Raw genomic sequence first — 27,748 nt, forward strand, 5'->3', positions numbered from 1 at the left:
GGAAAGACAGTGCTCAGAGCTGAGGGATGCTTGCCGCCCGGAGAGGCCCCAAGGCCCTGAAATCCTCCCTCTTAGTCACACCACTTACCTGGCTGTGACTTGTGCCCCAGGAGACCTAGCAAATCCTAGATAAGTTCACCTTTCCTCTTATCACATCTGGCCATGTGGCCTGGCCCCTTGCTAGTTCACTTTCCCTCTGAGTGTGTGTCAGCAGGACTCTGGACCTGGACAACCCTGAGCGAGAGGCTGGAGGGTTAGTCTTCTGTCTGGGCACCCCACTGTCTCCTGACAGGGATGCCTCTTCCACATAGGTCACTGCACACACTAACTCCTTCAGGCCAGTGACAGCACCACCCCACAGATGGGGACAAGGACCGTGATGGGTCCCAGCCTCAGCCAGGCTTAGAACCCAGTTCTTGCTCTGCTGGGCGCTGTTGGCCATTGGCTTCAACAAGCTGCTCTTAATGTCCAGCTCTTGCAGGAAAACTTCCCCAGGGTTGGTCAGAGAACCAGCCCAGCCTCTCTGACCAGTGACCCAGAGGTAGCTCACCACCCCTCACCCCCACTCCAGGTCTAGCTCACTCTGTACCAGAAACTAATAGGAGCCATGGCAGCCGTGGGCCTGAGCCTTACTCTCTGTGATGTAGCCTCTGTAATCCCTTCCTGTGGCCACCAAATTAGTGTAAGACAGAGCTGGGATCTGAACTCAGGCTTGTCTGGTTCTCTGCTGCCTTCTGGCTTCTGGCTCCTTACCATCAAAGGAATGACTCTCAAATGGTAGAATTTCAGGCAGTGGAGAGAAGGGATTTAGAGCAGGAATCTCTCCTATCCTTGAATGAGAACGAATGGGAAAATGCTTTGAGTTTGTCAAGGGCCGTGTGAATATGGTGTGCTACCACCTGGGTTAGAACTCCTCCCCACCCACTGAACAGATGGGGGTACTGGAAAGTCCAGAGTGGGCCAGAGACTTCCATGAGTGATTGCCAGGGCCTAGAAGCCAGGCCTCTGCCTTTAGTCTAGGCCCTCCCTCCTCCAGCAGTCCGATCTCAGCTTGGGCATGCCCCTACAGACGGGCTCCAGAATCTAGCAGGATACTGGGGGGCACAGTGATCAGTGCAGCCCCGTCCTAGCAGGGAGGGGCCTAAAGCTGGGGTAGCAGAGTGAGAGAGGCTGCGCAGCTGAACAGATGCTGGTTGCCACTTACTGTTAGCAGCTCTGGGTAAGTTATCTGACCTTTCTGGGGCGCCTGGGTGGCTCAGTTGGTTAAGCAACTGCCTTCGGCTCAGGTCGTGATCCTGGAGTCCCGGGATCGAGTCCCGCATCGGGCTCCCTGCTCGGCGGGGAGTCTGCTTCTCCCTCTGACCCTCCCCCCTCTTGTGCTCTTTCTCGCTCTCTCTCTCTCTCTCAAATAAATAAATAAAATCTTTAAAAAAAAAAAAAAGTTATCTGACCTTTCTGAACCTCCCATGCCCCATCTGTAAAGTGGGCACAATCCTGTCCCCGCCTCACAGGGTCACTATGAGGTTTAAATTACAAAGCCATAAAGCTGCTGAGTATAGCTCAGTGAATGACCCAGCTTGGGGCTGAGCCTGTGCTTCATGGCCTCAAGCTGAATACAGGAGCCCCTCCTCCCCGAGCGGGCCCGTCCCTTCTCCCGCCGGGCAGTGCATGGAAGGGTCATGCTCCTGTTGACCACAGCCCAGCCTCCTGCCTGCCCTGCCCGTCGTCTTCTGCCCGTGGGCCGCCCTTCTCAGGCTGGGGAGGCAGAGACTGGGGGTGTGTCTGGACGGATCCCTCCCTCAAGGCCTCAGCAGGACTGGGAAATTCTGAGCAGAGTGGGAACTGAGCGCTCCTGGCTCTGAGCTCCCAGAGCCCTTTGTCACCTCCAGACTCAGGCTTGAGGCCCGGCTCCCAGGCTCTTCCACTGTGGCTTCTGTTACCGTTCAAGCACTCCTTTCACAACTGATTCTCTGCTGATGAGGCTCCTAGCTTTCCTGGAGTCTGTACAGGGCCTGCCCTAACACGTTTGTCGGATGAACCGACCAATGGAAGGGCTTTTTAAATTAAATTTTTTATTTTTAGGTAATTGCAATTTACATACAGTTGTAAGAAATAACACAGAGGATCCGATCTACTCTTTTCCCAGTTTCCCTCAATGGTATAATCTTGCAAAACTAATATAATGTCATAACCAGAATATTGATGTAGATACTAGCCAGCCGGTCTCACTCAGACTCCACCATTTTCCCTTTACTCGCTTCGTGTCCAGTGCTGTGCGGGTTCATGTGTCCACCGCCTGTCCCCACTTCTTAGCACACGGAGGATCCTTGCCACTCTTTTATAGCCACACCCATGTCCCTCCCAGCCTCCGCATCACCCTCTCCCCTTCGTCTCCCCACCAACCAATAATCTGCTTCCCATCTCTATAATCAGGCCGTTTGAAGAATGCTTTATAAATAGAGCTGTATAGTATGTACCTTTTTGAGATTGTTTTTTTCCACTTGGCATAATTCACTTGCGATTTATCCAAGTTGTTGCCTATATCAGTAGCTGGTTCCTTTTTATTGCTCAGTAGTATTCCAGTCTGGATGTGCCACAGTTTGTTAAACCAGTCACTGAAGTATCTGGGTGGTTTCTAGTTTTTGGCTGGGACAAATAAAGCTACCATGAACACTCATGTAGGAGTTCTTTTGTGAACATGTTGCCATTTCTGTGGGATAAGTAAATGCCCAAAAGTGCAATTGCTGGATTGTATGATAACTGCATATTTAGCTTTAAAGGAAACTGCCAAGGGGCGCCTGGCTGGCTCAGTCAGTAGAGCGTATGACTCTTGATCTCTGGGTTGTGAGTTTGAGCCCCTAAGTAATAGAGATTACTTAAAAATAAAATCTTCCAAAGAAAGAAACTGCCAAACCATTTTCCAGGGTGGCGGTACCGTCTTGCATTCCCAGCAGCAATGTATGAGTGATTCCGTTTCCCCACATCCTCACCAGCACTTAGTGTTGTCACCGTTTTGTAATTTAGCCATTCTGACAGGGCTGGGTAGTGATTCTCACAGTGGCGGACGGATTCTGCTGTGCCTTGCTGGTGGCCCCTGCGGCCCCGGGCCTGGTTTTGTGGGTTTCCTTTGGGCCATCAGCATCACCCTGATCAGTAGCCCCTTGAAGGCAGAGCTTAAAGTCACTCAGGTAGAGGTTTGTTTTAATCCTCATGGGGGAAAGGGCGTTTGGAATTAAGATGCTGAGAAAAGCTGTCGGGTCTGACCCAGGCCCTCACAGCAAGTGGCGACTGCTGTTTGAACAGCACCTTCTGTTTCAGACAAAAAGCTGGGCATTTAATAAGCCAGCTGTGGGCCTTCAGCATTCTGTGCCCCTGCTGTGGGCCAGCCCCAGGCCAGATGTGTAATTGCATCTGGAATTCAGAGATGACCCCAGCTCCCACCCATGGTAGGTCCTGGTTCCCTGAATCATGGTGGAGAATGGGGAATTGGACCAGGTATGGTGGAGTCTTAAGGGAGGCAGACTGGTGTATGGGGTTTCCACATAACTGGGGGGGGCGGTGTGGAATAGCAAGATGGGGGTAGGTTTAGCTGGACCCTGAAGGAGGTGCTCGTCTTTGACCAGACAGAGAGGGGGCATCCAAGCAGAGGGAAGGTAGAGGAGGAAAAGTCCGGGGGGCGCAGTAGGTCTCTCAGTGAGCTTTAGGAAGCAAGGCTAACATTGCTTAGTATTCTTTCCCTCTACTCTGCTGTCACTGTCTCCCCTCGCACTGGGTCAGGCTGTCACAGCTTGTGGCACCGTGAACTTCATCATCTAACCCATGTCCCAGCTGGAAAATACCTTTGTATGGGACTATGAGGTGGAGGATGTCTTTGGTCCATGGTGGCATCCCCAGCTAGACTTGGCCTTGGCCTAGTAGGAGGGTAGGCAGGGCCTGTGTCTGTCTGTCTTGGTCATTGCTGTCAGACCCCCCCACTCTCCTGCTCCAGAAATCCTCCTTGAGGGAACAGCTGAGGCCAGAGCTAGGGCTGGTCAGGTAGGTTCTCGAACCTGAAAGGGGTTCGAGAGGGTTGGGACCTTACCTTCTCCCTATCCTCCTCTCCCCTGTCTGCAGGTTCATCATGCCTAGTGGCATATAAGAAGACCCCACCACCGGTCCCTCCACGTACCACGTCAAAGCCCTTCATCTCTGTCACGGTCCAGAGCAGTACTGAGTCTGCCCAGGACACCTACCTGGACAGCCAGGACCACAAGAGTGAGGTGACAAGCCAGTCGGGCCTGAGCAACTCGTCGGACAGCCTGGACAGCAGTACCCGACCGCCCAGTGTGACACGGGGCGGAGTCACCCCAGCCCCTGAGGCTCCTGAGCCACCCCCAAAACATGCAGCTCTGAAGAGTGAACAAGGGACGCTGACCAGCTCTGAATCCCACCCTGAGGCCATCCCCAAAAGGAAACTGTCATCTATAGGAATACAAGTAGGGGTCCCTTTCACACTCTTGTGTCCTCAGCCCACTCTGCACCTGCCTGTGTGTAATTACATCTGGTGGAGGCCCACTAGGGCTCTGGGGCAAAGTGGTTTGTCTGTATTTGAGGGGGTTGGCTCCAAGTGGCCAAACCAAATTACACGCATAGCCACGCCTTCCTTGCATTTGCCCACTCCTGTGGTGGTCTGCAGCTGTGGGCATGTGGCCCTGCTCCTCTGATGGGCTGTCCCAGTGAATGTAGTTACACTCAGCCAGCCATCTCCTGTCCACTGTTCACCTGTCCACCGTCTGTCTGTCCACTCCACCCTTTGCCCTGCCAGCCGACTCGTGGGAGGTGGGACTGGCCTAACAGTTCTCTAATCCAAGGTCAGCTCGGGCGCGGAGGCCACAGCCCCGCTTGGCGGCGGGAGCAGCGTGGAGCCTAGACGCCGATGGGCCTGGGGCCCGGGACCCAGAGCCCTTGAGCCATGGGGGTTACTTGAGGGGAACTTTACCCAGAGCCCCCTCGGGCCTTGGGGACAGGTAGGTGGCTCGAGGCACCAGGCCCATGTCAAACTGAGAAGTGTGATGCTGGTCCCGATGCCTCCCTCCACGGGAAAGGATCCAGGCAGATATTTCCCCGGGACTGAGTGGCCAAAGCCAGCAGACCCTCCTGGAAGCCAAACTCACTATGCACCCATGGCTGCAGCACGCAGCGGGACAGGGCACACCAGCGTCCCCTCCCCTGCGTCACCGCGCCTCCTGCATGCACCGGACAGCAGTAATCTGTTCTCTGGCAGCCAAGCTGGGGCAGCTGGAGCCCTGCCTCGCAGGAGTCAAGAGTTGCTTTGACTCCAGAGTGAGAGAACTCTCCGTGCTCTGGCTGGATGTCAGACTAAAGTGGACCACACTCAGGGCAGGGAGGAGGGGAGGGCGGCTACAGTGAGCCTTGAGCTTGGGGAAGGTGGAGCCCTCAGGGAGGTCAAGCTGGTATGTGTTGTGGCTTAGGGCTGCAAGGGCTCCCCATTTCCCCAGCTGCCCCTGAGCAACCGGATGTGGCTGAGTGGACGGCAGAGTGCTAGAATGCCCAAGGAACTTGACATGAGGAAGAACCCCTGGCTCTGACCAGAGAAGGCTCACTAGCCAATGTCTTGCACTGGCCTGAATTATTTTCCCCCTAAGAGGCAACTTGGGCCTTGAGTTTCCCCACAAATACAGAAACAGAGTTGTCTGGGGGACTAATGATTTCTGGGCTCCTTCGTAAGGAGTCCAGCCCCCGCCCTGTGAAGCTGCTCCAAGAGGGATTCTTAGGGACATCAGAATAGCCTAGTCTCTTGGCCTTGACCACTGAGGGTCATTGTTTGGGCAGACCCACCCTCTCCTTGGCCAAACCAGAGGCTCCTGTCTTTTCAGAAGGTCTGAGCTAGGCTCACCGTTGGTTCCTTTCATCCAGAAATTCACATGGGGATGAGGATCCTAGCTCTTAGGACCATCTGGGCTTTCCCCTTTCTGGGATTCACCCCCACTCCTGTGCCGAGCTCTTGTCACAGCTCTTTGAGATCCGTGATGCTGCACTTCCCAAGTGGACTTTTGCTGCAGGAGAAATGCAGCTGTGTCCCCATGGCGAGGAGCCTGGCGCCCAGCCCCTGCTCCAGAAAGCCTTGCAGCCCCCCTTCCACATCTGTGAAGACAAGGGACTGGGAGTCCCCAATTTCCAGGGATGCCCTGACAACCCACATCCCACCCCTTGGTACCTCAAGCCCTAGGTCAGGTGTGGGTTCTCATTCATGAGCAGTGATGGAAGGGCTGGCCTGGCTGCTCCATGGCCACACATCTTAGTCCCAGAGAAGAACGGAGGACTTGGGGCATGACTGCTGCCGGGTTTCCTTCCACTTCACAGGAGCATAGGAAAAGTGCTAGCTTTTACACTTGGCCCTGGCCCTGGTCCTTCCTACTGCTCCCCAGGCCCACCCACGGCTGAAGGTCACCTCAGCCATCCAGGCCCAGGGACAGCATCCCAGAGTGTCCTGGGGCCTCACTGTATCACCTGCGGGCAGTTTCCAAATCCAGAACCGCTGTCCAAGGTTTGGCCCTGAGACAGGCGCCTCCAGCCTGCCCTTCAGCGGCAGGGTTGGGGGAGCGATCCTTGCCTCGAGACAGCCCCCAGCTTCGACTACACCAGATAACGGCTGTGGCTTTGTGTGTGTGTGTGTGTTTTCTTTCTCTCTCGTCGTCCTTCTTTTTTTTTTTCTTCTCTCTGATGCGTGTAAAGGAGAGGACTAGAAGGAGCGGTTCCCACCTCTCGGAGGACAACGGACCCAAAGCAATCGATGTGATGGCACCCTCCTCAGAGTAGGGAAAGCCAGTCATCTCCACCCCATCCCCCCTTCCCGCCCACCTGCCCGCCCGCCTCCGCGCGAATGAGCAGTGCCCGGCTTCACTGGGTCTGGCCTCGGGCCCATGTGCAGTGTCCGCATGCCTTGTGTCTGTCTGTCCTTCTGCGTCGTCCCACTAATGTGAATTTCAGCAGCAAGTGTGGTGTTTGTTTTTTATTTTTGTCTTTGTCTCCGTGCTGTTGCTGTCGTTGTCCTTCAATAAGGTTGACTGCATTCAGCCAGTGCCAAAAGAGGAGCCCAGTCCCGCTACCAAATTCCAGTCCATCGGGGTTCAGGTAGAGGACGACTGGCGGTAAGTCACACACAGGTGGTGGCTGCTTCTCCCCCTCCTCTCCCTCCCTCTGCTCTCCTGCGCCTTCTCCTCCTGCTCTCCCTAACCCACTTCTCCTTGCTGGATTTCTAATAACCAAGCTGGGTTTGGGGTTCGGGCAGTGGCCCAGGCATGGGAGGCTGGGCAGGCAGGCGGGCGGGCCAGTGAGCGCTTGCTCTGCGAGATTAATCAGCCCTCCGGGGGCCGAGGCCAGCAGAGACATGGCCCAGCACCCCGATGTTGGTGGGCTTCCTGGCCCCACTGCAGTAAACAGGCAACCTTATGACCTTGTCCGTGTGTGTGTGTGTGCGCGTGCGCGTGTGGGCGCGGACGGGCGGGGCAAGGGCTGAGCAGAGAATGAGACGGGGGGCTGTGGGACCCGCTTCAGGCGCATGGTGAGCAGACGATGCATCCGTTTCTCTGTCTCCCGTGTGTCCGGGTTGGGGTGGCCTCTGGTCCCTGGCCCTCCTGGTGACTCTCACCTTTTCCTATCCCTGCCCCACTTCACCCCCCACCCTTCCACCCCCCAGAAGCAGCGCCCCCTCTCACAGCATGTCCTCCCGACGGGACACCGACTCAGATACCCAGGATGCCAATGACTCAAGCTGTAAGTCATCTGAGAGGAGCCTCCCGGACTGTACCCCACACCCCAACTCCATCAGCATCGATGCCGGCCCTCGGCAGGCCCCCAAGATTGCCCAGATCAAGCGCAACCTCTCCTATGGAGACAACAGCGACCCTGCCCTAGAGGCTTCGTCGCTGCCCCCGCCTGACCCCTGGCTCGAGACCTCCTCCAGCTCCCCAGCGGAGCCAGTGCAGCCAGGGGCCTGCCGCCGGGACGGCTTCTGGTTCCTGAAGCTCCTGCAGGCAGAAACGGAGCGGCTGGAGGGCTGGTGCTGCCAGATGGACAAGGAGACCAAAGAGAACAACCTCTCTGAAGAAGGTGAGTGCCGCAGGGACGGCCCCCGGGCTGGAGAGAAGGGGGCCCGGCTTGTGCCTCAGGTTCCCTGCTGGAGTCGGCTGTGAGCTCCCCTCCTGTTTCCCGTCTTTCTGCCATCTCTCTACCTAACCTAACCTAACCTTTCTCCGGGAGGGATTTATGGCAGCAGCTGCTGGGGGCACAGGCTGTGGGCTCAGCCACACCCGGGCTGGGACGCCGCTCTTCCCTTCCTCGTGAAGTGACCATAGTCACGTGCCTCCCAGCCTCAGTTTGTTCTGTGTAACGGAGAGGTAGATACTCCTGCCCCCCAACTGTGTGAGCGTTTGTGAGGATGGGAGGTGGCCACGCATGGGAGGGCCCGAAGAAGTGGCGGACACAGAGACAGCTGGTACCATACTTAGGCCTTCAACAGCTCCTTATTGAGCACCTACCATATGCCAAGCCCCAGGGATCTAACCTCGGGCCTCAGCAGGGTGTGAGGAACTGTGAACGGATGATACAGAAGCCAGCTACTCCTCCACTTCTGTTTCTATCTGTATTGTGCCTGTTTCGGAAAATTCCCCCAAGAAATGAGTCCCAGAAAGAGCTAAAATTATGCAGGGAGCCTAGATTCACAGGTGGTTGATAACCTCCAGGCCATGGCCCCAGGGGCCACAGCTCGTCCTCAGTGAGGGCCCTCACCAAAGAACGTGCAGGAAGGACAGGTCTCCAGAGTATCCAGAAGGGATGGGAGCCAGCATCCCACTGACCCCAGATGGCATGGGGCCTGGGAGAGCCCCCTTGGATGGGTCCGTATCCATGGACCTCTAGGCCAGTGTCCCGGCTTTGATGTCACACTGCTGCTGTGCAGAGAACAGTCGTAAGAACTTTCCACAGTAAGAGTATTTAACAAGTCAGAGTGGAGGCAAGGCCCAGAGAAGCCACTGAAAGCCTTCCAACAGGAACCAGGTAGCCCACCACCCGGCCCCCGCCTTCTCTGCTTGCAGCTCTTGGCAGCTGTGCGTTCTGGTATTTTATTTTCTCTCAAATTCATCATCTTCATGTATTGATTTCCTGCTCTAAGAGATGAGCAGTTAGCTTGGTCATGTCTGCCTCCTGGGCGCCACCCTCCGTGTGGGACATCACTGTTTGGGGTTAAACACCACCAGTAGTTCTGGGCACCGTGAGCATGGAAATACTGTTCACTGCAGAGCCTAATACTGTATGATGATTTCATTTCCTTTTCCACATTTTATTTTTCCTAAAATGAATGATTGCCTCATCTTTTTTATACTCTTCATTTTCTAAGCTCTTGTTACTTTCTCACACGTTCCACCAGATCTGCCAGCCTGCATCTGTGTTATTTCCCAGATATGCACACGTATCAGATAACCTCATGATTTCATATTTTTCCCGGTGCCCTCTCGTTCTCTCTTCTCATCTGGCCAGGTTACTCTCTGGGCCTACTGCCTAGCTGCTGTCCAGAGACTTCCCATTCCATCACCTGGGACTGCCCTTGGCCACTGTCCCATAGTGGACACCCTGCTTTCCAGACCAATGGCCTTCTGCTTTCTTGGCTATCATCCCTCACTTTGCTGCCACACACCTTCAATTCAAATTTTTGGAAACTGCATATCTTTATTCAGACCTCACAGGGTTGGGCTGGGTGTAAAGTTGAAAATAATAAATGATATATGTATGTAAATGTATATGTTTATAGGTATATATATTATATATAACCTACATATATAACACCTATAACCTATATATATACACACACCTATAAAGTTGAAAATCATTTTCCCTCAGAATCTTTAAGGCTATATTGCGTTTAGCTTCCTTTACTTGTACTGAAAAGTTTGATGCATTCCACCTCTCAGGCCTTTGTGTTTTTTTATTGATGGAAGCTGTTAGGCTCCTCACTTGACCTCTCGTGTAAATTCCGCAGCGCCGGGCCGAGTGGGGCTTCGTTCATGTGCCAGCAGCGGATAGGCCCTTTCTAGGTGGAGACGCAGGTCTTTTGTTTCTGACAAATAGCCTTGCATTAACTTTTTTTTTTTAAAGATGTTATTTATTTATTTGAGAGAGAGTACAAGTGAGAGCACAAGCCGGGGAGGGGGGGCAGAAGAGGAAGGAGAAGCAGACTCCTCGCTGAGCAGGGAGCCCGACGTGGGGCTTGATCTCAAGACCCTGAGATCATGACCTGAGCTGAAGGCAGATGCTTAACTGACTGAGCCACTCAGGTGCCCTGCCCTGCATTTACTTTTAAAAATAATTTCCTCACTTGCATTTGTTCTGTTTTCTCTTTCCGAAATTCCCATCACTCAGATGTGGGACCTGTCGGCTGGAGCCTCAGCCTCTGATCTTTTCTTCCTTATATCTATCTTTCAGTTGTCTGTCTTTCTGGAAGCCTTTCTTTTCCTTTTCTTTTTTTCACGCTGTAACAGCTTTATTGATCTGATTCACATGCCATGAAATTCACCCGTTTAAAGTGTGTATTAAAGTGTGTACCGTTCAGTGGCAGTTAGTACACTCACAGTGTTCAACCATCACTACTGATTTCGTCACTCCAAAAAGAAACGGTGTAACTATTAGTAGTCACTCCTCATTCCCTCCTCCTCCTCAGCTCTTAGCAACCATGAATTCTGTCTCAGGGATTTGCTATTCTGGATACTTATACACATGGTGGTCTTTTGTGTCTGGCTTCTTTCATTTTGCGTAATGTTCCCAAGGTTCATCCAAGTTGTAGCATCTATGAGCACTTCCTTCCTTATTGCTGAATACGCCTCCACTGTATGGGTATACTTCATTTTATCCATTCATCTGTTGAGGGACATTGGATTGTTTCCACTTTGGGGCTAGTATCCATAACATGGCTGTTGAACACCTGTGTGTGTGTGTGTGTGTGTGTGCGTGTGCGTGCAGATGTATGTTCACTTCTTTTGGATACATGGCTAGGAGTAAAACTGCTGGATCATATGGTAACAATGTGTTTAACGCTCTGAGGAAAGTGCCAAACTATTGTCCACAGTGGCTGCACCATCTAACATTCCCACCAGTGGAATATGAGGATTCTCATTCCTCCACATCCTCACCAACGCTTGCAATTATTGGTCTTTTTGAATCTAGCCATCCTAGTGGACATGAAGTAGTATCTCCTTGTGGTTTTAATTTGCATCTCCAAGATGGCTAATAATGTCGAGCATTTTTGCATATACCTGTCGGCTATTTTTACATTTTTGTTGGAGAAATCTGTGGAGATTGGGAGGTTTTTTTTATCTCTGTCCATCAAATGTTTACTATGGCCATCCATATAAGAGGTTGTCCTTCCTCTGTTCCTTTTTCATGACTTTTTTTAAACAGGGACGAAGCCAGTTTTGTGTTTTTTTTTTTAAGATTTTATTTATTTATTTGACAGGGAGAGAGCACGAGCAGGGGGAGTGGCAGGCAGAGGGAGAGGGAGAAGCAGGCTCCCCACTGAGCAGGAAACCCGATGAGGGACTCAATCCCAGGGTCATGACCTGAGTGGAAGGCAGACGCTCAACAATCTGAGCCACCTAGGCGCCCCTTGTCCATGTGTTAACTGGGTTGTCTTTTTGTTGTTGAGTTGCAAGAGTTCTTTATATGTTTTGAATAATGGACCCTTATTAAATATGTGATTTGCAAATATTTTCTCCATTCTGTAAGTTGCCCTTTCATTTTCTTGATAGTATCATTTGATACACGGTAGTTTTTATTTTTATTTTTTTTAAAGATTTTATTTATTCATTTGAGAGAAGAGAGAGAGCACGAGCAGGGGAGGGGCAGAGGGAGAGGGAGAAACAGCCTCCCCGCTGAGCAGGGAGGCTGATGCAATGCAACGCTCAATCTCAGGACCCTGAGATCATGACCTGAGCCCAAGGCAGACACTTAACTGACTGAGCCACCCAGGCGCCCCTGCACGTGGTAGTTTTTAATTCTGCTGTAGTCCTATCTGTTTTCTTTCACTGCTGTGCTTTTCGTTATTTTTAAAGTTATGAACATGTATTAATTTAATAAAAATTAAAGTTAGGGGGGCGCCTGGGTGGCTCAGTTGGTTAAGCGTCTGCCTTTGCCTCAGGTCATGATCCCAGGGTCCTGGGATCAAGCCCCGCATTGGGCTCCTTGCTCAGCGGGGAGTCTGCTTCTCCCTCTCCCCCTGCCTGCCAGTCCCCCTGCTGGTACTCTCTCTGTCAAATAAATGAATAAAATCTTTTTAAAAAATTAAAATTAGGATAAAAACATCAAGGCACTGAGAAACTAACTGGGCAGGGCTTGTTGAAAGGTAGGCTTTTGTGGATACTGCAAAAAATTGGCTTTAAATCACATATAGTAGAAATTATATCACAATAACAAAGGAAACCAATTTTATTAATAGAGAGTCATCAAAATCTGTACTTTTTTTGTTAAGACATTAAATAACACAATCTAGCAGTGAGTCTAATTACTATAATTTCCATGTAGTGATGAGAGTAAACATTATTTCAAGATATCTGTGACAGCTGTAATGTGATATGAAATTATCTGTGATTTCTATTGGTGCCAAAGTGACAGGTACTGCTAACATTAAAGTGGTTTATTGTCCATCTAAGTTTAAGGACATCCTGCTGGAGGGTGACAAACTGGCCCTTTCCTTAGGGGAAGACCTTTAAATGTCAGTACTCTTTCTTGGCAGTCCTACAAAATCTTCTTCAGAGAAGAATCTTGTTTCTCTCAGGGTCAATATTTTCTCTGATACTATCGCTTGTGTTTTAAAATTAATGATTTTGGGGATGCCTGGGTGGCTCAATCGGTTAAGCGACTGCCTTCGGCTCAGGTCATGATCCTGGGGTCCTGGGGTCAAGTCCCGCATTGGGCTCCTTGCTCAGCAGGGAGTCTGCTTCTCCCTCTCCCTCTGCCTGCCGGTCTCCCTGCTTGTGCTCGCTCTCCCTCTCTGACGAATAAATAAATCTTTAAAAAAAAAATTAATGATTTTTGTGAGGCACCTGGCTGGTTCAGTCAGTAGAGCATGCAACTCTTGATCTTGGGATTTTGAGTTTGAGCCCCACATTGGGTGTAGAGATTGCTTAAAAATAAAACCTTTAAAAAAAATTGGGGCACCTGGGTGGCTCAATCAGTTAAGCGACCAACTCTTGATTTCAGCTCAGGTCAGGATCTCAGGGTTGTGAGATTGAGCCCTGCATCAGGCTCTGTGCTCAGCAAAAGTCTGCTTGTACCTCTCCTTCCCCCTCTGCCCCTCCCCTTGCGTGGACACGCGCACACTCTCTCTCAAAAAAAAAAAATATTAAAAAAAAATAAAAAAATAAAATTAATGACTTTTTAATCATTAACTTTTAAATTTGATAGGTTCATATCAATCTTTTGCACCCTTGATTCTTTTTTTTTAAATTTTTTATTGTGGCAAAATGTAACATCATCTTAACTGGGTTTTTTTTTTTTTTTAAAGACTTATCTGTTTACTTAGGGGATGCAGGGGAAGGGGCAGAGGGAGAGAGAATCTCAGGCGGACTCCCCACTGAGCACAGAGTCTGACGCAGGGCTCCATCTCACAACCCCAAGATCAAGAGTCGGATACTTAACCAACTGAGCCACCCAGGCGCCCTGTATCTTAACTGTTTTTAAATGTCCAGTTCAGTGGTATTAAATACACTCATATTGTTGTACAACTGTCACCACCATCCATCCCCATAAACTTTTTATCTTGTAAAACTGAAACTCTACCCATTAACCAATAACCCCTCATTCTCCCTTCCTCCCCAGCCCCGGGCACCAATTATTATACTTTGTCTTTATGTTGCAGCTACTCCAAGTACCTCATAAAAGGTACTTCACACAGTATTTACCTTTTTGTGATTGGTTTAGCATTAACGTCCTCAAAGTTCTTCCATGTTACAGCATATCTCAGAACACCATTCCTTTTTATGACTGAACAACACTCCATTGTATGTGTACACCACATTTGCTTATCCTTTCATCTGTCAATAGACATTTGGATCGCTTCCACGTTTCAGCTGCTGTGAGTAATGCTGCTGTGAACGTGGGCATACAAATACCTCTTCAAGTCCTTGTCTTTTGTTCTTTTTGGATATATATCCAGAAGTGGAACTGCAGGATCATATGGTAATTCTATCTTTAGTTTTTTGAGGAACCACCACAGTGTTTTCCACAGTCACTGTATCATTTTACACTCCCACCAGCAGTGCTCAAGGGTTCCAGTTTCTCCATGTTCTTGCCAACACTTGTTGTTTCCCATTTTTTTTTCAGAGTAGCCATCCTAATGGGTGTGAGGTGGTATCTTATTATAGTTTTGACTCACATTTCCCTAAGGATTAGTGATTCTGAGCATGTCCTCATGTGCTTGTTGGCCGTTCATATGTGTTCTTTCAAGAAATGTCTATGGAGGTCCTTTGCCCATTTTTAAGTCAGGTTATTTGCTTTTTTGTTACTGAGTTTTAAGAGATCTATATATATTCTTTTTTTTTTTTTTTAAAGATTTTATTTGACAGAGAGAGACACAGCGAGAGAAGGAACACAAGCAGGGGGAGTGGGAGAGGGAGAAGCAGGCTTCCCGCCGAGCAGGGAGCCCGATACGGGGCTCAATCCCAGGACCCTGGGATCATGACCTGAGCCAAAGGCAGACACTTAACGGCTGAGCCACCCAGGCGCCCCAAGAGATCTATATATATTCTAAATATTAATTCCTTGCCCAGATATATGACTTGCAATATTTTCTCCCATTTTGTGGGTTATCTTTTTACTCTGTAGATGACTTTTGTAATGCACAAAATTTTAAATTTTCATGAAGTCCAGTTTGTTTTTTCTTTTGTTACCTATGCTTTTCATATCGCAGCCAAAAAATCATTACAAATCCAATGTCTTGGGGTGCCTGGGTGGCTCAGTTGTTAAGCATCTGCCTTCAGCTCAGGTCATGATCCCAGGGTCCTGAGATCAAGCCCCGCACCGGACTCCTTGCCCCGTGGGAAGCCTGCTTCTCCCTCTCCCACTCCCCCTACTTGTGTTCCCTCCCTCGCTGTGTCTCTCTGTCAAATAAATAAAATCTTTAAGAAAAAAAAAAAAAAATCCAATGTCCTGAAGCTTTTCTGTTTTTTCTTCTAAGAGTTTTACTGTTATAAAAAGGTCTTACTTTTAGGTCCTTGATCCATTTTGAGTTAATTTTTGTAGATGGCATTAGGTGGGTCTAAGTTTTGCATGTGGATGTCCAGTTTTCCCAGCCCCATCTGTTGAAAGGACCATCCTTTCCCCATTTGTCTTGGTACCCTTGTCAAAAATCATTTGACCGTATATGCAAGGGTTTATTTCAGGGCTATTTTATTCCATTGATCTATATGTCTGTCTTTTTGCCAACACCACACTGTTTTGATTTCTGTGGCTTTGTAGCAGGTTTTGAAATCACGATGTAGGAGTCCTCCCATTTTGTTCTTTTTCAAGATTGTTTTGCATATTTGGGGTCCCCTGGGATTGCATATGACTTTTAGGATGGGTTTTTCTATTTCTGCAAAAACACACTGTTGGGATTTTTGAAAGGGACTGTATTCAATCTGTAGATGGCTTTGGGTAGTATTGATATTTTAACAATATTAAGTCTTGATGAACAGGGGGATGTACTTCTGTTTATTGTGTCTGTAATTTCTTTCAGCAGTGCTTTGTAGTTTCCATTGTACAAGCCTTTCTCCTCCTTGGTTAATTCTTAAATATTTTACACTATTTGATGCTATTGTAAATGGAATTGTTTTATAATTTCCTTTTCAGCTTATTCGTCATTAGCATATAAAAATGCAACTCATTTTTGTTAGCTTTGTATCCTGCTGCTTTGCTGAATTCACGTAATAGTTCTGCTGTGTGTGTGCATGCATGTGTAATCTTTGGAGTTTTCTACATAGAATATCATATCTGCAAACAGATCGTTTTACTTCTTCCTTTCCAACTTGGATGTCTTTTCTTTTTCTTGCCTAACTGCTCTGGCTAGACCTTCTAGTACTGTTGAACAGACGTGGTAATAGTAGGCATCCTTGCCATATCTCTGGTCTTAGAGGAAACACTTTGAGACTTTCATCATTGAGTATGATGCTCACTGCGGGTTTTTCATAGATGGCTTCTAATATGTTGAGGCAATTTCCTTCTATTCCTAGTTTGTTGAGTGTTTTTCTCATGAAAGGGTGTTGGATTTTTTCAAGTGCTTTTTCTGTATGAATTGAGATGATCGTGTGGTTGTTTTCCTTCATTCTGTTGATGTGGCATAGTAGTACACTGATAGATTTTCATGTTGAATCATCCTTCCATTCCAGGAATAAATCCCACTTGGTCATGATCTGTAACCCTTTTAACGTGCCAGTGAGTTGTATTTGCTAGTAATTTCTTGAGGATTTTTGTGTTGACATTCATAGGGATATTGGTCTGTAGCTTTCTCTTCTTGTAGTGTCTTCATCTGGCTTTGGTTTCAGGGTAATGGAGCCTCAGAGAATGTGTTAGGAAGTGTTTCCTCCTCTTCAATTTTTGGAAAAGTTTGAAGATTAGTGATTAGTTCTTTAAAACTTTGGTAAAATTCACCAATGAAGCCATCAGGTCTAGGACTTTTCTTTATTGGGAGATTTTGAGTACTGATTCAGTCTCCTTACTAGATAAAGGTCTATTCCGATTTTCTATTTTTTCATGGTTTAGTCTGGCAGGTTTTGTGTTTCTAGGAATTTGTCCGTTTCATCCCAGTTACCCAGTGTATTGGTGTGTAACTGTTCTAGTATCCTTACAATCTTTTCATTCCTGTAGAATTGGTAGTAAATGCCTCCACTTCCATTTTTTATTTTTGTATTTGTTATCTTACTCCATCTAGCTAAAAGGTGTCAGTTCTGCTGATCTTTTTGTTTCATTAATTTTTCTCTATTGTTTTTCTAGTCTCTATTTATCTCTGCTCTAATCCTTCTTGTTTCCTTCTTTCTGCTGGCTTTGGGTTTATTTTGTTCTTCTTTTCTGGTTCCTTAAGTTGTAAAGTTAGATTGTTGATTTGAGATGTTTCATAAGTTTTTAATGTATTTATAGCCATAAATTTCCCCCTTAGCACCACTTTTGTTGTGTTTCATAAGTTTGGGTATGTTTTATTTTCACTCATCTCTCAGTATTTTCTAATTTCCTCTCTATTTCTTCTTTGACCCATTGGTTGTTTAAAGGTATATTGTTCTCTCTCTCTCTCTCTCCCTCTCTTAGAAAAAGGGGGGGTGGTGGTGCCTGGGTGGCTCAGTCAGTTAAGCATCCAACTCTTGATTTTGGCTCAGGTCATGATCTAAGGGTCATGACATCAAGCCCTGCATCAGGCTCTGAACTGGGCATGGAGCCTGCTGCTTAAGGCTTTCTCTTTCCCTCTCCCCCCCTCCCTCCACCCTCTAAAAATAAATAAGTAAATAAGTGTATTGTTTAATTTACACAGTTTTTTTAGTTTTCCAGTTTTCCTTTTGTTAAATTGATTTCTAACTTCATCCTGCTGTGTTCAGAGGAGATATCTGTATGACTTATATCTTTTTAAAAATCTATTAAGACTTAATTTGTGGGGGCACCCGCCTGGCTCAGTCAGTGTAGCATGCGACTCTTGATCTTGGGGTTCTGAGTTCAGGCCCCATATTGGGCCTAGAGCTTACTTTTAAAAAAACTTGGGGGACAAAAAAGACTTAATTTGTGCCACAACCATATGGTCTATCATAGAAAACGTCCCATGTATACTTGAGAAGAATGTGTATTCTGTTGTTGGGTAGGGTGTTCTGTATAAGTCTGTTAAATCTAGTTGGTTTATTGTGTTGTTTAAATGCTCTATTTCCTGGGACACCTGGGTGGCTCAGTCGGTTAAGCGTCTGCCTTCAGCTCAGGTCATGATCCCAGGGTCCTGGGATCGAGTCCCGCATCGGGCTCCCCGCTCCGCGGGGAGCCTGCTTCTCCCTCTGCCTCTCTCTCTCTATCTCTCATGAATAAATAAATAAAATCTTTAAAAAAAAAAATAAATGCTCTATTTCCTTATCTTCTGTCTTGTTCTGTTATTGTCAGTGGGACATTAAAGTCTCCAACTGTTACCGTAGAACTGTCAATTTCTCCCTTCACTTCTGTCCATTTTTGCTTTCATGTATTTTGGTGGTCATTAGATGTATACATGTCTATAATTGTTACATCTTCTTGGGGCGCCTGGGTGGCTCAGTCAGTTGTGTCTGCCTTCGGCTCAGGTCATGATCTCAGGGTCCTGGGATCGAGCCCCGCGTTGCATTCCCTGCTCAGTAGGGAGTATGCTTCTCCCTCTCCCTCTGCCCCTCTACCCCCACTCGTGTTCTCTCTCTCTCTCTCAAATAAATAAAATCTTTAAAAAATATGGTTACATCTTCTTGCTTTACTGAATGCACCTTTGAGTCTTAAGAATACCTGTGTTCCAATGGCATAGAGATTTTTTCATGGTTTCAAAATTTGGGATTTTTTTTTTTCATTTTTTCATATTTTAGGTATTCATCTGCAGTTCATATCTCTGCATTCTACAATCTCATTTTGTTTTTTTTTTCATATGGAAAGCCAGTTGTCACAACACCAGTTACTGAAGTCCTTACTTTCCTCACTGATGAGTGATACTGGTCGGTCATAACCGCTGCCAAACTTTACGTACACAGGGCTGTGCTTCTGGGCTCCATTCTGTTCTGCTGTTCTGCTTCTGCGTTAATACAGCTGTTAACTGCCATAGCTTTTTAACATTCCTTGGTACCTAGCAGGGTGAATTCCTCTTTCTTACTGTGTTCAGAAATAAAAAGTTCACATACTTCTTCATTCGTCCAATACTAATTCTGGAATTCATATAGCAAATTCCTTGGAAAAATTTTGCTGCAGCATTGCCTGGAAATAGAATTTATAGATTAATTTGGGAAAATTTGATACCTGTAAAATAGTGAGTCTTATTAGCTATGAACAAAGCTTCTGTCTCCGTTTATCCAGCTATCCCTTTTATATCCTTCTCTTCAAGTTTGATGAATTGCTCCATGATGGTTTTACATATTTTTATTAGGCTTATTTCTTGGTGCTATCTAGGTGGTTTTTTTTTTATAGTCAAATCAATCAGTTTTCTATTTTACGTATTCTGATTAGTTATTTTGAGATCTGTATGTTGATCTCATGTGCAGCAACCTTGTATAACTCTGCTCTCTTGGATTTACATCATAAATAACATCTGGTATAATGACAATTTTGTGTCTAATTTTACTGTGTCTCATGCATCTCTTGGCTAACTGTGGGAGTGTCAGGACACTGTGAGACAGTAGGAAGAAAGTAGCACCCCCTCCCTGGTCCTGACCTTCCCTCATTCTGTGAATATTTACTGGCACTTTTTCTAGCTTCTGGGGAGAAGGCAGTGAACAAACCCAAGCCCCTGCCCTCATGGAGCTTATGTTCTCATGGGGCGAGACAGAAAATAACCAAATAAGCAAACAACATGGAAGATGTTTAGACGCGCAACAGAGAAAACAGCACAGAAAGCAGGACAGTTAGGGCTGCGGGGGTCGGGGCGGTGTGGCCGTCCCCACGGCGTGGCGGGGAAGGAAACCTGATGCAAGGGAGAGAGCAGCAGCAATCCTGGAGGCCTGGAGGGCAGAGGCAGGGATCGAGAGCTCCTGGGGTGGGCAGGTGTCTGAGGGGCTCCAGGCCCGGGGAGCGGCTGGTGTGGCTGCAGCAGCAAGCAGGACGTGGGAGATGGAGTCGGGGCAGTGGCGCCCCACATCACACAGGGCCTCAGAGAGGGTAGGAAAGGCTTGGCTTTTATCTCAGAGGAGAACTCACGGGAGAGTTTTGAGTGCTGCAACTTGACATTCTTTTTTAAAAGGATGAATCTGGTTTCTCTGTTCAAAGGAGAGTGGAGTGAGGGGCACAGGTGGAAGGTGGGAGGAAGGAGGAGGATGTCACCAGAATCTGGGTAAGACAAGATGGTAGTGGCCACGGAGCACTTCTGAGAGAGGGGACAGTTCTGGATACATTGGAAAGGCAGAGCAGATTTCCTGACAGATTGGGTACAGAATAGGAGTGAAAGGAGTCAAAACCGGTTTGGAATGTGGGTGACAGAAAGGAGAGAGGTGCTCCTGGGATAGGGAAGACTAGGATAAATACCAGGAGCAGAGTCGGGAGTTCAGTTTCCAGCATGTTAAATGCGACGCGCATCATCCGCTATCAGAGTGGAGCTGTCAGGCGGGCGGCTGGATACAGGAGCCGGAGAAGGCCCGGCCTTGAAGATTCTACTGGGAGTCCTCGGAGTATGCGTTAAGGTCAGAAATGAGATGGCAGGGGCGACTGGGTGGCTCAGTCAAGCGTCCCGCTCTTGGTTTCGGCTCAGGTCATGATCTCATTGGTCAGGAGACTGAGGCCCCTGTGGAGTTCGCGCTCAGCAGGGAATCTGCTTGAGATTCTCTTACTCCACCCCTCTCCCCACTCACACAGATGCGCTCTCTCCCCTCCCTCCCTAAAATAAATAAATAAATCTTTAAAAAAAAAAAAAGAAAAGAGATGGCAAAGCCTAAGGAGTGGAGACATGAACACTGAATGGTGGGAAAGGAGTGCCCAGTGAGGTGGGAGGGAAGGCAACTGGAACGCACCTGAAGAGTTTTCTAGAAGAGAGACTGCTGGGTCAGATGCTCCCGCTGCTGTGGGCACCACAGGTTAGATCTAGAGACGGAAGGTCATTGGAGACCTTGAAGAAGGGGCCTGCTGTGGTGGAAGGGGGCTGGTGGGCACAGGGGCGGCCTGACTGGAGAAGGGTTAAGGGAAAACAGTAGTAATTGGAGACAGCAAGTATAAACAATCGTATGGATGACTTTTTCTGTATAGGGAACCAAGAAATGAAGGGATACAGGGTCAGAGGCCAGGGTTGGGGGTTTTTGTTCCTTTTGTTTTTAAACGGAGTGATATAAGCATGTTTAAATGTTGTTGAATGGGGCGCCTGGGTGGCTCAGTCGTTGTGTCTGCCTTTGGCTCAGGTCATGATCTCAGGGTCCTGGGATCGAGCCCCGCATCGGGCTCCCTGCTCAGTGGGAAGCCTGCTTCTCCCTCTCCCACTCCCCCTGCTTGTGTTCCCTCTCTGGCTGTCTTTCTCTCTGTCAAATAAATAAAACCTTAAAAAATAAATAAATGTTGTTGAATGACCTTGTAGGGAAGGGGAAATTCGTCATGCTAGAGAGAAGGGGTACAACTGCTAGGGTGGTCTTCTTAGGTGAGTGAGAAGAAACTGAATTAGTGCCCAAGTGGGAAACAGGCAGTTGCAGGGAGTGTTTGAGGGGCGCAGAGTTTAGGAGTGTGATATTCCTGGTGAATGGATAGTACTCCACTCTCTCTCTCTGGCTGTATGTCTTGTTCTGCTTTGAAGTCTTACGTGTTGTGCATTCTGCGGCACAGCTGTCCTGTGGCTGCGGTCTGTCTAGGATACGTCTTTCCGGGCGCTTACTTTCAACCTCTTTCTCACTGTCCTTATAATCATATCTCCTATAATCAGCATATGTCTGGATTTTGAGTGTTGTCCAGTCTGTTAAACTTCAGAAGTAGACCATGTAGTCCATTTACAATGGGATTTCTATATACTTGGGGTTGTTCCTACCATGTTATTTTGTGGTATCTGTTCTATTTTTTGAGGGGTTTTTTTTCTCTCTCTCGCCTTCTTTTGGATTAACATGCTCCTCTCCTGCTTCTCTTGTCTTGAAGCTGTATTAATTGGTATTAAGCTTGCCCTCAAATAACATTTAAAAAAGAAAAAGTGGTTTGAACAAGATTGTTCATATCTCTCAAGTTCAAGAATGTCTGAGATAGGAATGCTAGAGCCCCAGGCTTGCTTTTTCTGAGGTTTGATGTCATAAAATTGGCTTCCATTCACCAAATCTTACTATTCTGGGTGCCTGAGTGGCTGGTCAGTTGAGTGCCCGACTCTTGATTTCAGCTCAGGTCATGATCTCAGGGTCCTGGGATCGAGCCGCATGTCAGGCTCCACACTCAGCTTAGAGTCTGTTTCTCCTTTTCCCTCTGCTCCTCCCCCAGCTCGTGCTCACCCTCTCTCCTTCTCAAATAAATAAAATCTTTAAAAAAAAAAAAAAAATCTTCTAATCATTCAAAGTGGCTGCTGGGTTCCAGAAGTGCCAAGTGCATTCCAGCCAGCAAAGGCACCAGGAGCATACAGGAGCAGCTCGGCCCCACACACTACTTTTTCCACCCACTTCATTGCTTGTTGCAAGGGTAGCCAAGGGAATGCTTGGGTCCAGGCTGCTGTGTGCCCGGTTACAAATCGAAGGTCCCTATACATCTTGTTTTCAGAATCCTGTGCTGTGCTTAGCAGAGTGTGCACATTATAGAGATGCGACATAATACCAGTCACAGAAGTCCCTATTCTAATCCTGATTCTAGTATAGCTTGTTTTGGGGTTCTTTTTTTTTTTTTTTTTTACTTTAATAGAGAGAGACACAGCGAGAGAGGGAACACCAGCAGGGGGAGTGGGAGAGGGAGAAGCAGGCTTCCTGCTGAGCAGGGAGCCCGATGCGGGGCTCGATCCCTGGGATCATGACCTGAGCTGAAGGCAAACGCTTAACAACTGAGCCACCCAGGCGCCCCTTGTTTTGGGGTTCTGATCTTGTGCATACCCTGCCTGTTTTCCATTTGACAATACTTTGTCCTAGAAAATCACACTATGCCTAAGAAATTTCTGTATTTTTACCTTATTTGAATATAATTTGCTATTTGACATGAAGAAAAGAATCTCAGAGGTGCTATTTCTGAGGGATAAAGAGAAACAAACATTGGAGACAACTAGCCGTAACTACCACAGGAGTTACACACTGCACTGCTATTCTTTCAGCCCTTAAAATCTTTTTTTTTTTTTTTAAAGATTTTATTTATTTATTTTGACACAGAGAGAGAGACAGTGAGAGAGGGAACACAAGCAGGGGGGAGTGGAAGAGGGAGAAGCAGGCTTCCCGCGGAGCAGGGAGCCCGATGCGGGGCTCGATCCCAGGACCCTGGGATCATGACCTGAGCCTAAGGCAGACGCTTAACGACTGAGCCACCCAGGCGCCCCTCAGCCCTTAAAATCTTAACATTAAATTATTTAACATCTTTACCTTTCTCCCAGACAACACAAGGACCTTAAGATATGATTTATCTAATTGTTTTCTTATGGTTAAAACCCCCCCACTGATGATTCTTATATAATCACGGGAATCATTATTTATACATGTATTTATATTTACTTATGTGTTTATCATTTTCTTTGCTCATCCTTCCTTCTTATATCTCAGATCTTCCTTCTTCGATCTTGCTTTGCTAAGTACATCCTTTATTTTTTTTTTAAGGTTCATTTTGTTTTTAGTAATCTCTACACCCCATGTGGGGCTTGAACTCACGACCCCAAGATCAAGAGTCACATGCTTTACCGACTGAGTCAGCCAGGCAGCCCCTGAGTACATCCTTTTAGAACTTCCTTCATTGAGAACCTGAGAGCTGGCATTAACTCTGTTATTTTGTTCTCATTCTTCTTAATCTTTATATACATGCAAAGAGTAGACAGAGTAAAGAGAAATAAAAAGAATACTCATGTATCCACCACCTCGTTTACAAATAGAATGTTACCATCTTTGAAGTCCAGTGGTATCACCGTCTTTCTGCCATAGCAGTAAGCACTATCTTAAAGTTTAATTATACCCTTCCTTTTCTTTTTATACTTATACCACGTAGATGTGGAACCCTAAGGAATATGATGTTTTGTTTTGCCTGTGTTTGAATTTTATACTAACAGAAGCACAGGGTATGTATTTTTCTGAGGCTTGCCTTTTTTTTTTTTTTTGTGGAGCCTAGCAAAGGCCTTGAACTCACAACCCTGAGATCAAGACCTGAACTGAGATCAAAAGTCGGATGCTCAACCGACTGAGACACCCAGGCGCCCTGAGGCTTGCTTTTTTTTTAATTCAACCTTGTGTTTAAGCTTCATCCATGTTAATGCCTGTACCTGTAAATCATTCGTCTCATTGATAAGTAGCATTGCACTGTATGAATATACTACTGCTTCTCTACTCCACTGATGAGCACTTGAATTGTTTCTAGTTTTCAGTTGTGAACAATTCTTTTATAACAGCACTGAGATAGTTTTATGTATCATAAAATTCACCCCTTTAAAATATACAATTCAGTGGTTTTTAGTATATTCAGAGTTGTGCAACCATCATCACTACCTAATTTTAGAACATTTTCATCACACCAAAAAGAAACCTTGTACCCATGGAGTCGTCATTCCCTACCCCTCTCTCCTGCGCCCTCCCACCTTAGGCAAACACTAATCTGCTTTCTTAATGGATTTTCCTATTCTAGACATTTCATATAAATGGAATCACACAATATATGTGGTCTTTTGTGGCTGGCTTCTTTCGTTTTGCATATTTTTGAGGTTTATCCATGTTATAAATTAGTATTCCGTTCCTTCTAATTGCTGAATAAAATTCCATTGTATGGATATACTGTATTTTCCTTATCCATTTGTCAGTTTTCTCCATTTTTTTGGCTATTAGGTATTCTTTGAAACATAAAAGTTTAATTTTAGTGAAGTCCAACTGTTTTTTTTCTTTGATTGCTTGAAATTTTGGTGTCAGGTCTAAGAAACCATTGCCTAATCCAGGATCTTGAAGATTTACTCCTATTTGCTTCTAAGAGTTTTATAATTTTAGCTGTTACATTTATGTCTGTGAGTTAATTTTTGTGTACGGTGTGAGGTGTATGGGTCCACTTTTAATCTTTTACATTTGGATGTCCAGTTGTCCCAGTACCATTTGTTAGAGTAACTGTCCCTTCCCCATTGAATGGTTCAGGTCATGATCCCGGAGTCCTGGAATTGAGCCCCGCATTGGGCTCCCTGCTCAGTGGGGAGTCTGCTTCTCCCTCTGCCCCTCCCCTTGCTCCTCTCTCTCTCGCTCTCGCTTGCTCTCTCTCTCATATAAATCAATAAATAAATCTTAAAAAAAAATGACAAATTGTTTTCTGAAGTGATTATACCAATTTATTATTTCTTCAGCACTGTGTCGATGTACCCAGTGCTCTGCATCTTTGCTTACACTTAGTACATCAGGTTATTTTCAATCTACAAATATGAAACAGTGGTTATAATTTGCATTTCATTGTTAGTAATGACACTCAGCATCTTTTCACATATTAGTCATTCATGGTTTCTTCCCCTGTGAAATTCCTGTTCTTTTTTTTTTAAGATTTTATTTATTTATTTGAGAGAGAGAGAATGAGAGAGCACGAGAGGGAAGAGGGAGAAGCAGACCCCCTGCTGAGCAGGGAGCCCGATGTGGGACTCGATCCCGGGACTCCAGGATCACGACCTGAGCCGAAGGCAGTCGCTTAACCAACTGAGCCACCCAGGCACCCCCCTGTTCATGTTTTTTCCCCATTTTTCTGTTAAGTTGTCTGCCTTTTTCTTACTGCCTTATAGGTGATCTTTATATATCTGGATTCTGGAACTTTTGTCAATTTCTATATATGGTAAATATCTTCTCCCAGTTTGTGACTTGTCTTTTCACTTTCTTTATGGCATCTTCTAAGTAAACAGATATTCTTAATTTTAATGTAAAATTTCCTTTTATGATTTTTACTTTTTTATATCTGAAGAAATCCATCCTTCTCCAAAAATCAAAAAGATATTTTACTGTATTGTTGGGATACCTGGCTGGCTCAGTCAGTGGTACATGTGGCTCTTGATCTCAGGGTTGTGGGTTCAAGCCCCACATTGGGTATAGAGATTGCTTAAATAAATAAACTTCAAAAAAATTTTAAAAATGTGTGTGTGTGTATATATATATAATATACATATTATAAACATATTATGTATAAAACTGACAAATGGATAAGGAAAATACAGTATATCCATACATATACACATATATTTTAAAGATTTTATTTTTAAATAATCTCTACACCCAACGTGGGGCTCAAATTCACAACCCCGAGATGAAGTCACACGTTCCACCAACTGAACCAGCCGGGTGCCCCTCAAAAGATATTTTACTCTTTTCTTGTAACAGTTCTCATCTTCCCCATATAAGTCTTCAATCCCTTAGAATTGATTTGTCTGCAGTGGAGTGAGATAAGGCTCTACGTTAATTTTTTCTTATTGGATAATGATGTATTAAAATGTTTGTCCTTGTTCTGTTAACACGCAGTACAACTCTGACAAATATCAGGTTTCCTGTATGTGTTGATCTGTTTCTGAGCTTTCTATTTTGTTCATTAGTCTATACCTAAGCCCACACTTTCTTCATTGTTATAACTGTACAAGGAATCTTTTTTTTTTAAGATTTATTTATTTATTTATTTATTTGACAGAGAGAGAGAGAGAGACAGCGAGAGTGGGAACACAAGCAGGGGGAGTGAGAGAGAAGCAGGCTTCCCGCTGAGCAGGGAGCCCGATGCGGGGCTTGATCCCACGACCCTGGGATCATGACCTGAGCCGAAGGCAGTCGCTTAACCAACTGAGCCACCCAGGCTCCCCTGGAATCTTGATAATAGGAAGGACAAGCTCCCCATTCTTCAAGAGTATGTTGGCTAATCTTGGCTCTCTGCTTTCCCATATAAATTTCAGAATCAGCTTTTCAAATTCCATGTTGAGATTTTGAATGGAATTATATTAAATCTGTAGATCAATTTGGGGTAAGATGACATCTTTATAAAATTAAGTCTTTGCTATCCAAGAACATGATTATGTGTCTCCATTTAGGTCTTCTTTACTGTCAATTAGATTTTGTATTTCCTCCATAAGATTTAGTATTTTCATTTCACAGGGATAAGCTGTATTTTTTGTTAATGTATTTTGTTTATTGTTAATGAAATGCTCTTGACCTTTATAGTGATGTTATATCTAGAAACTTTGTTATATTCTTACTATTTGTAAATAAGGAATTGCTTTTTCAGGGGTGCCTGTCTGGCTCAGTCGGTAGAGCATGCAACTGTTGATCTCTCGGGGGTGTTGAGTTCAAGCTCCATGTTGGGTGTGGAGCCTACTCAAAAAAAAAAAAAAAAAGAGGAATTGCTTTGTCACATTGTACCATTGAGTATGATGTTTGCCATAGGTTTCTTGCAGATACTCTTTTTCTGGTTTAAGAAAATTGTTGAATTTAAAGGAACTTTTTTGGGCGCCTGGGTGGCTCAGATGGTTAAGCGTCTGCCTTCGGCTCAGGTCATGATCCCAGGGTCCTGGGATCGAGTCCCACATCGGGTTCCCTGCTCCTTGGGAGCCTGCTTCTCCCTCTGCCTCTCTCTCTGTCTCTCATGAATAAATAAATAAAATCTTTAAAAAAATAAATAAATAAAAATAAAGGAACTTTTTTTTACTGTATCTGTTTAGATAATCATATGGTTTCACTTTCTTAATCTAATAATGTGGTAAATTTTATTAAGAGATTTTTCTCCTTTCTTGACTTCTTTTTGGATTAACCAGGTATTTCCACTTTTCTCCTGTTAGCTTATTATTCTTTTAGTAGTTACTCTGCAGATTACAACCTGCATCTTTGACTTTGTAAAGACTACCTTTACCACTTCACAGATGATGCAAGGACCTTAGAACACTTTTATTCCCTTCCTGACTTGTGTACTATTGCTG

The 27,748-nt window shown here is 46.1% G+C and overlaps 1 protein-coding gene across 8 annotated transcripts in view; it reads left to right on the forward strand.

The window, feature by feature from the left end:
- Positions 1-27,748, forward strand: part of DLGAP4 (DLG associated protein 4) — an 83,667-nt gene that overhangs the window by 46,620 nt on the left and 9,299 nt on the right. For 7 of the 8 annotated variants that reach the window (XM_021688983.1, XM_021688985.1, XM_021688987.2 and 4 more), the window contains 3 exons: positions 4,114-4,475; positions 7,063-7,151; positions 7,700-8,112. In XM_021688983.1, the coding sequence (XP_021544658.1) occupies positions 4,114-4,475; positions 7,063-7,151; positions 7,700-8,112 (864 nt within the window). Of the gene's footprint in view, positions 1-4,113; positions 4,476-6,735; positions 6,816-7,062; positions 7,152-7,699; positions 8,113-27,748 lie in introns of all 8 variants that reach the window. The other variant, XM_021688984.1, reaches the window with a different exon arrangement.

This window comes from Neomonachus schauinslandi, chromosome 10, assembly GCF_002201575.2.
Source record: "Neomonachus schauinslandi chromosome 10, ASM220157v2, whole genome shotgun sequence".
In the NCBI taxonomy this organism is placed as follows: Eukaryota; Metazoa; Chordata; class Mammalia; order Carnivora; family Phocidae; genus Neomonachus; species Neomonachus schauinslandi.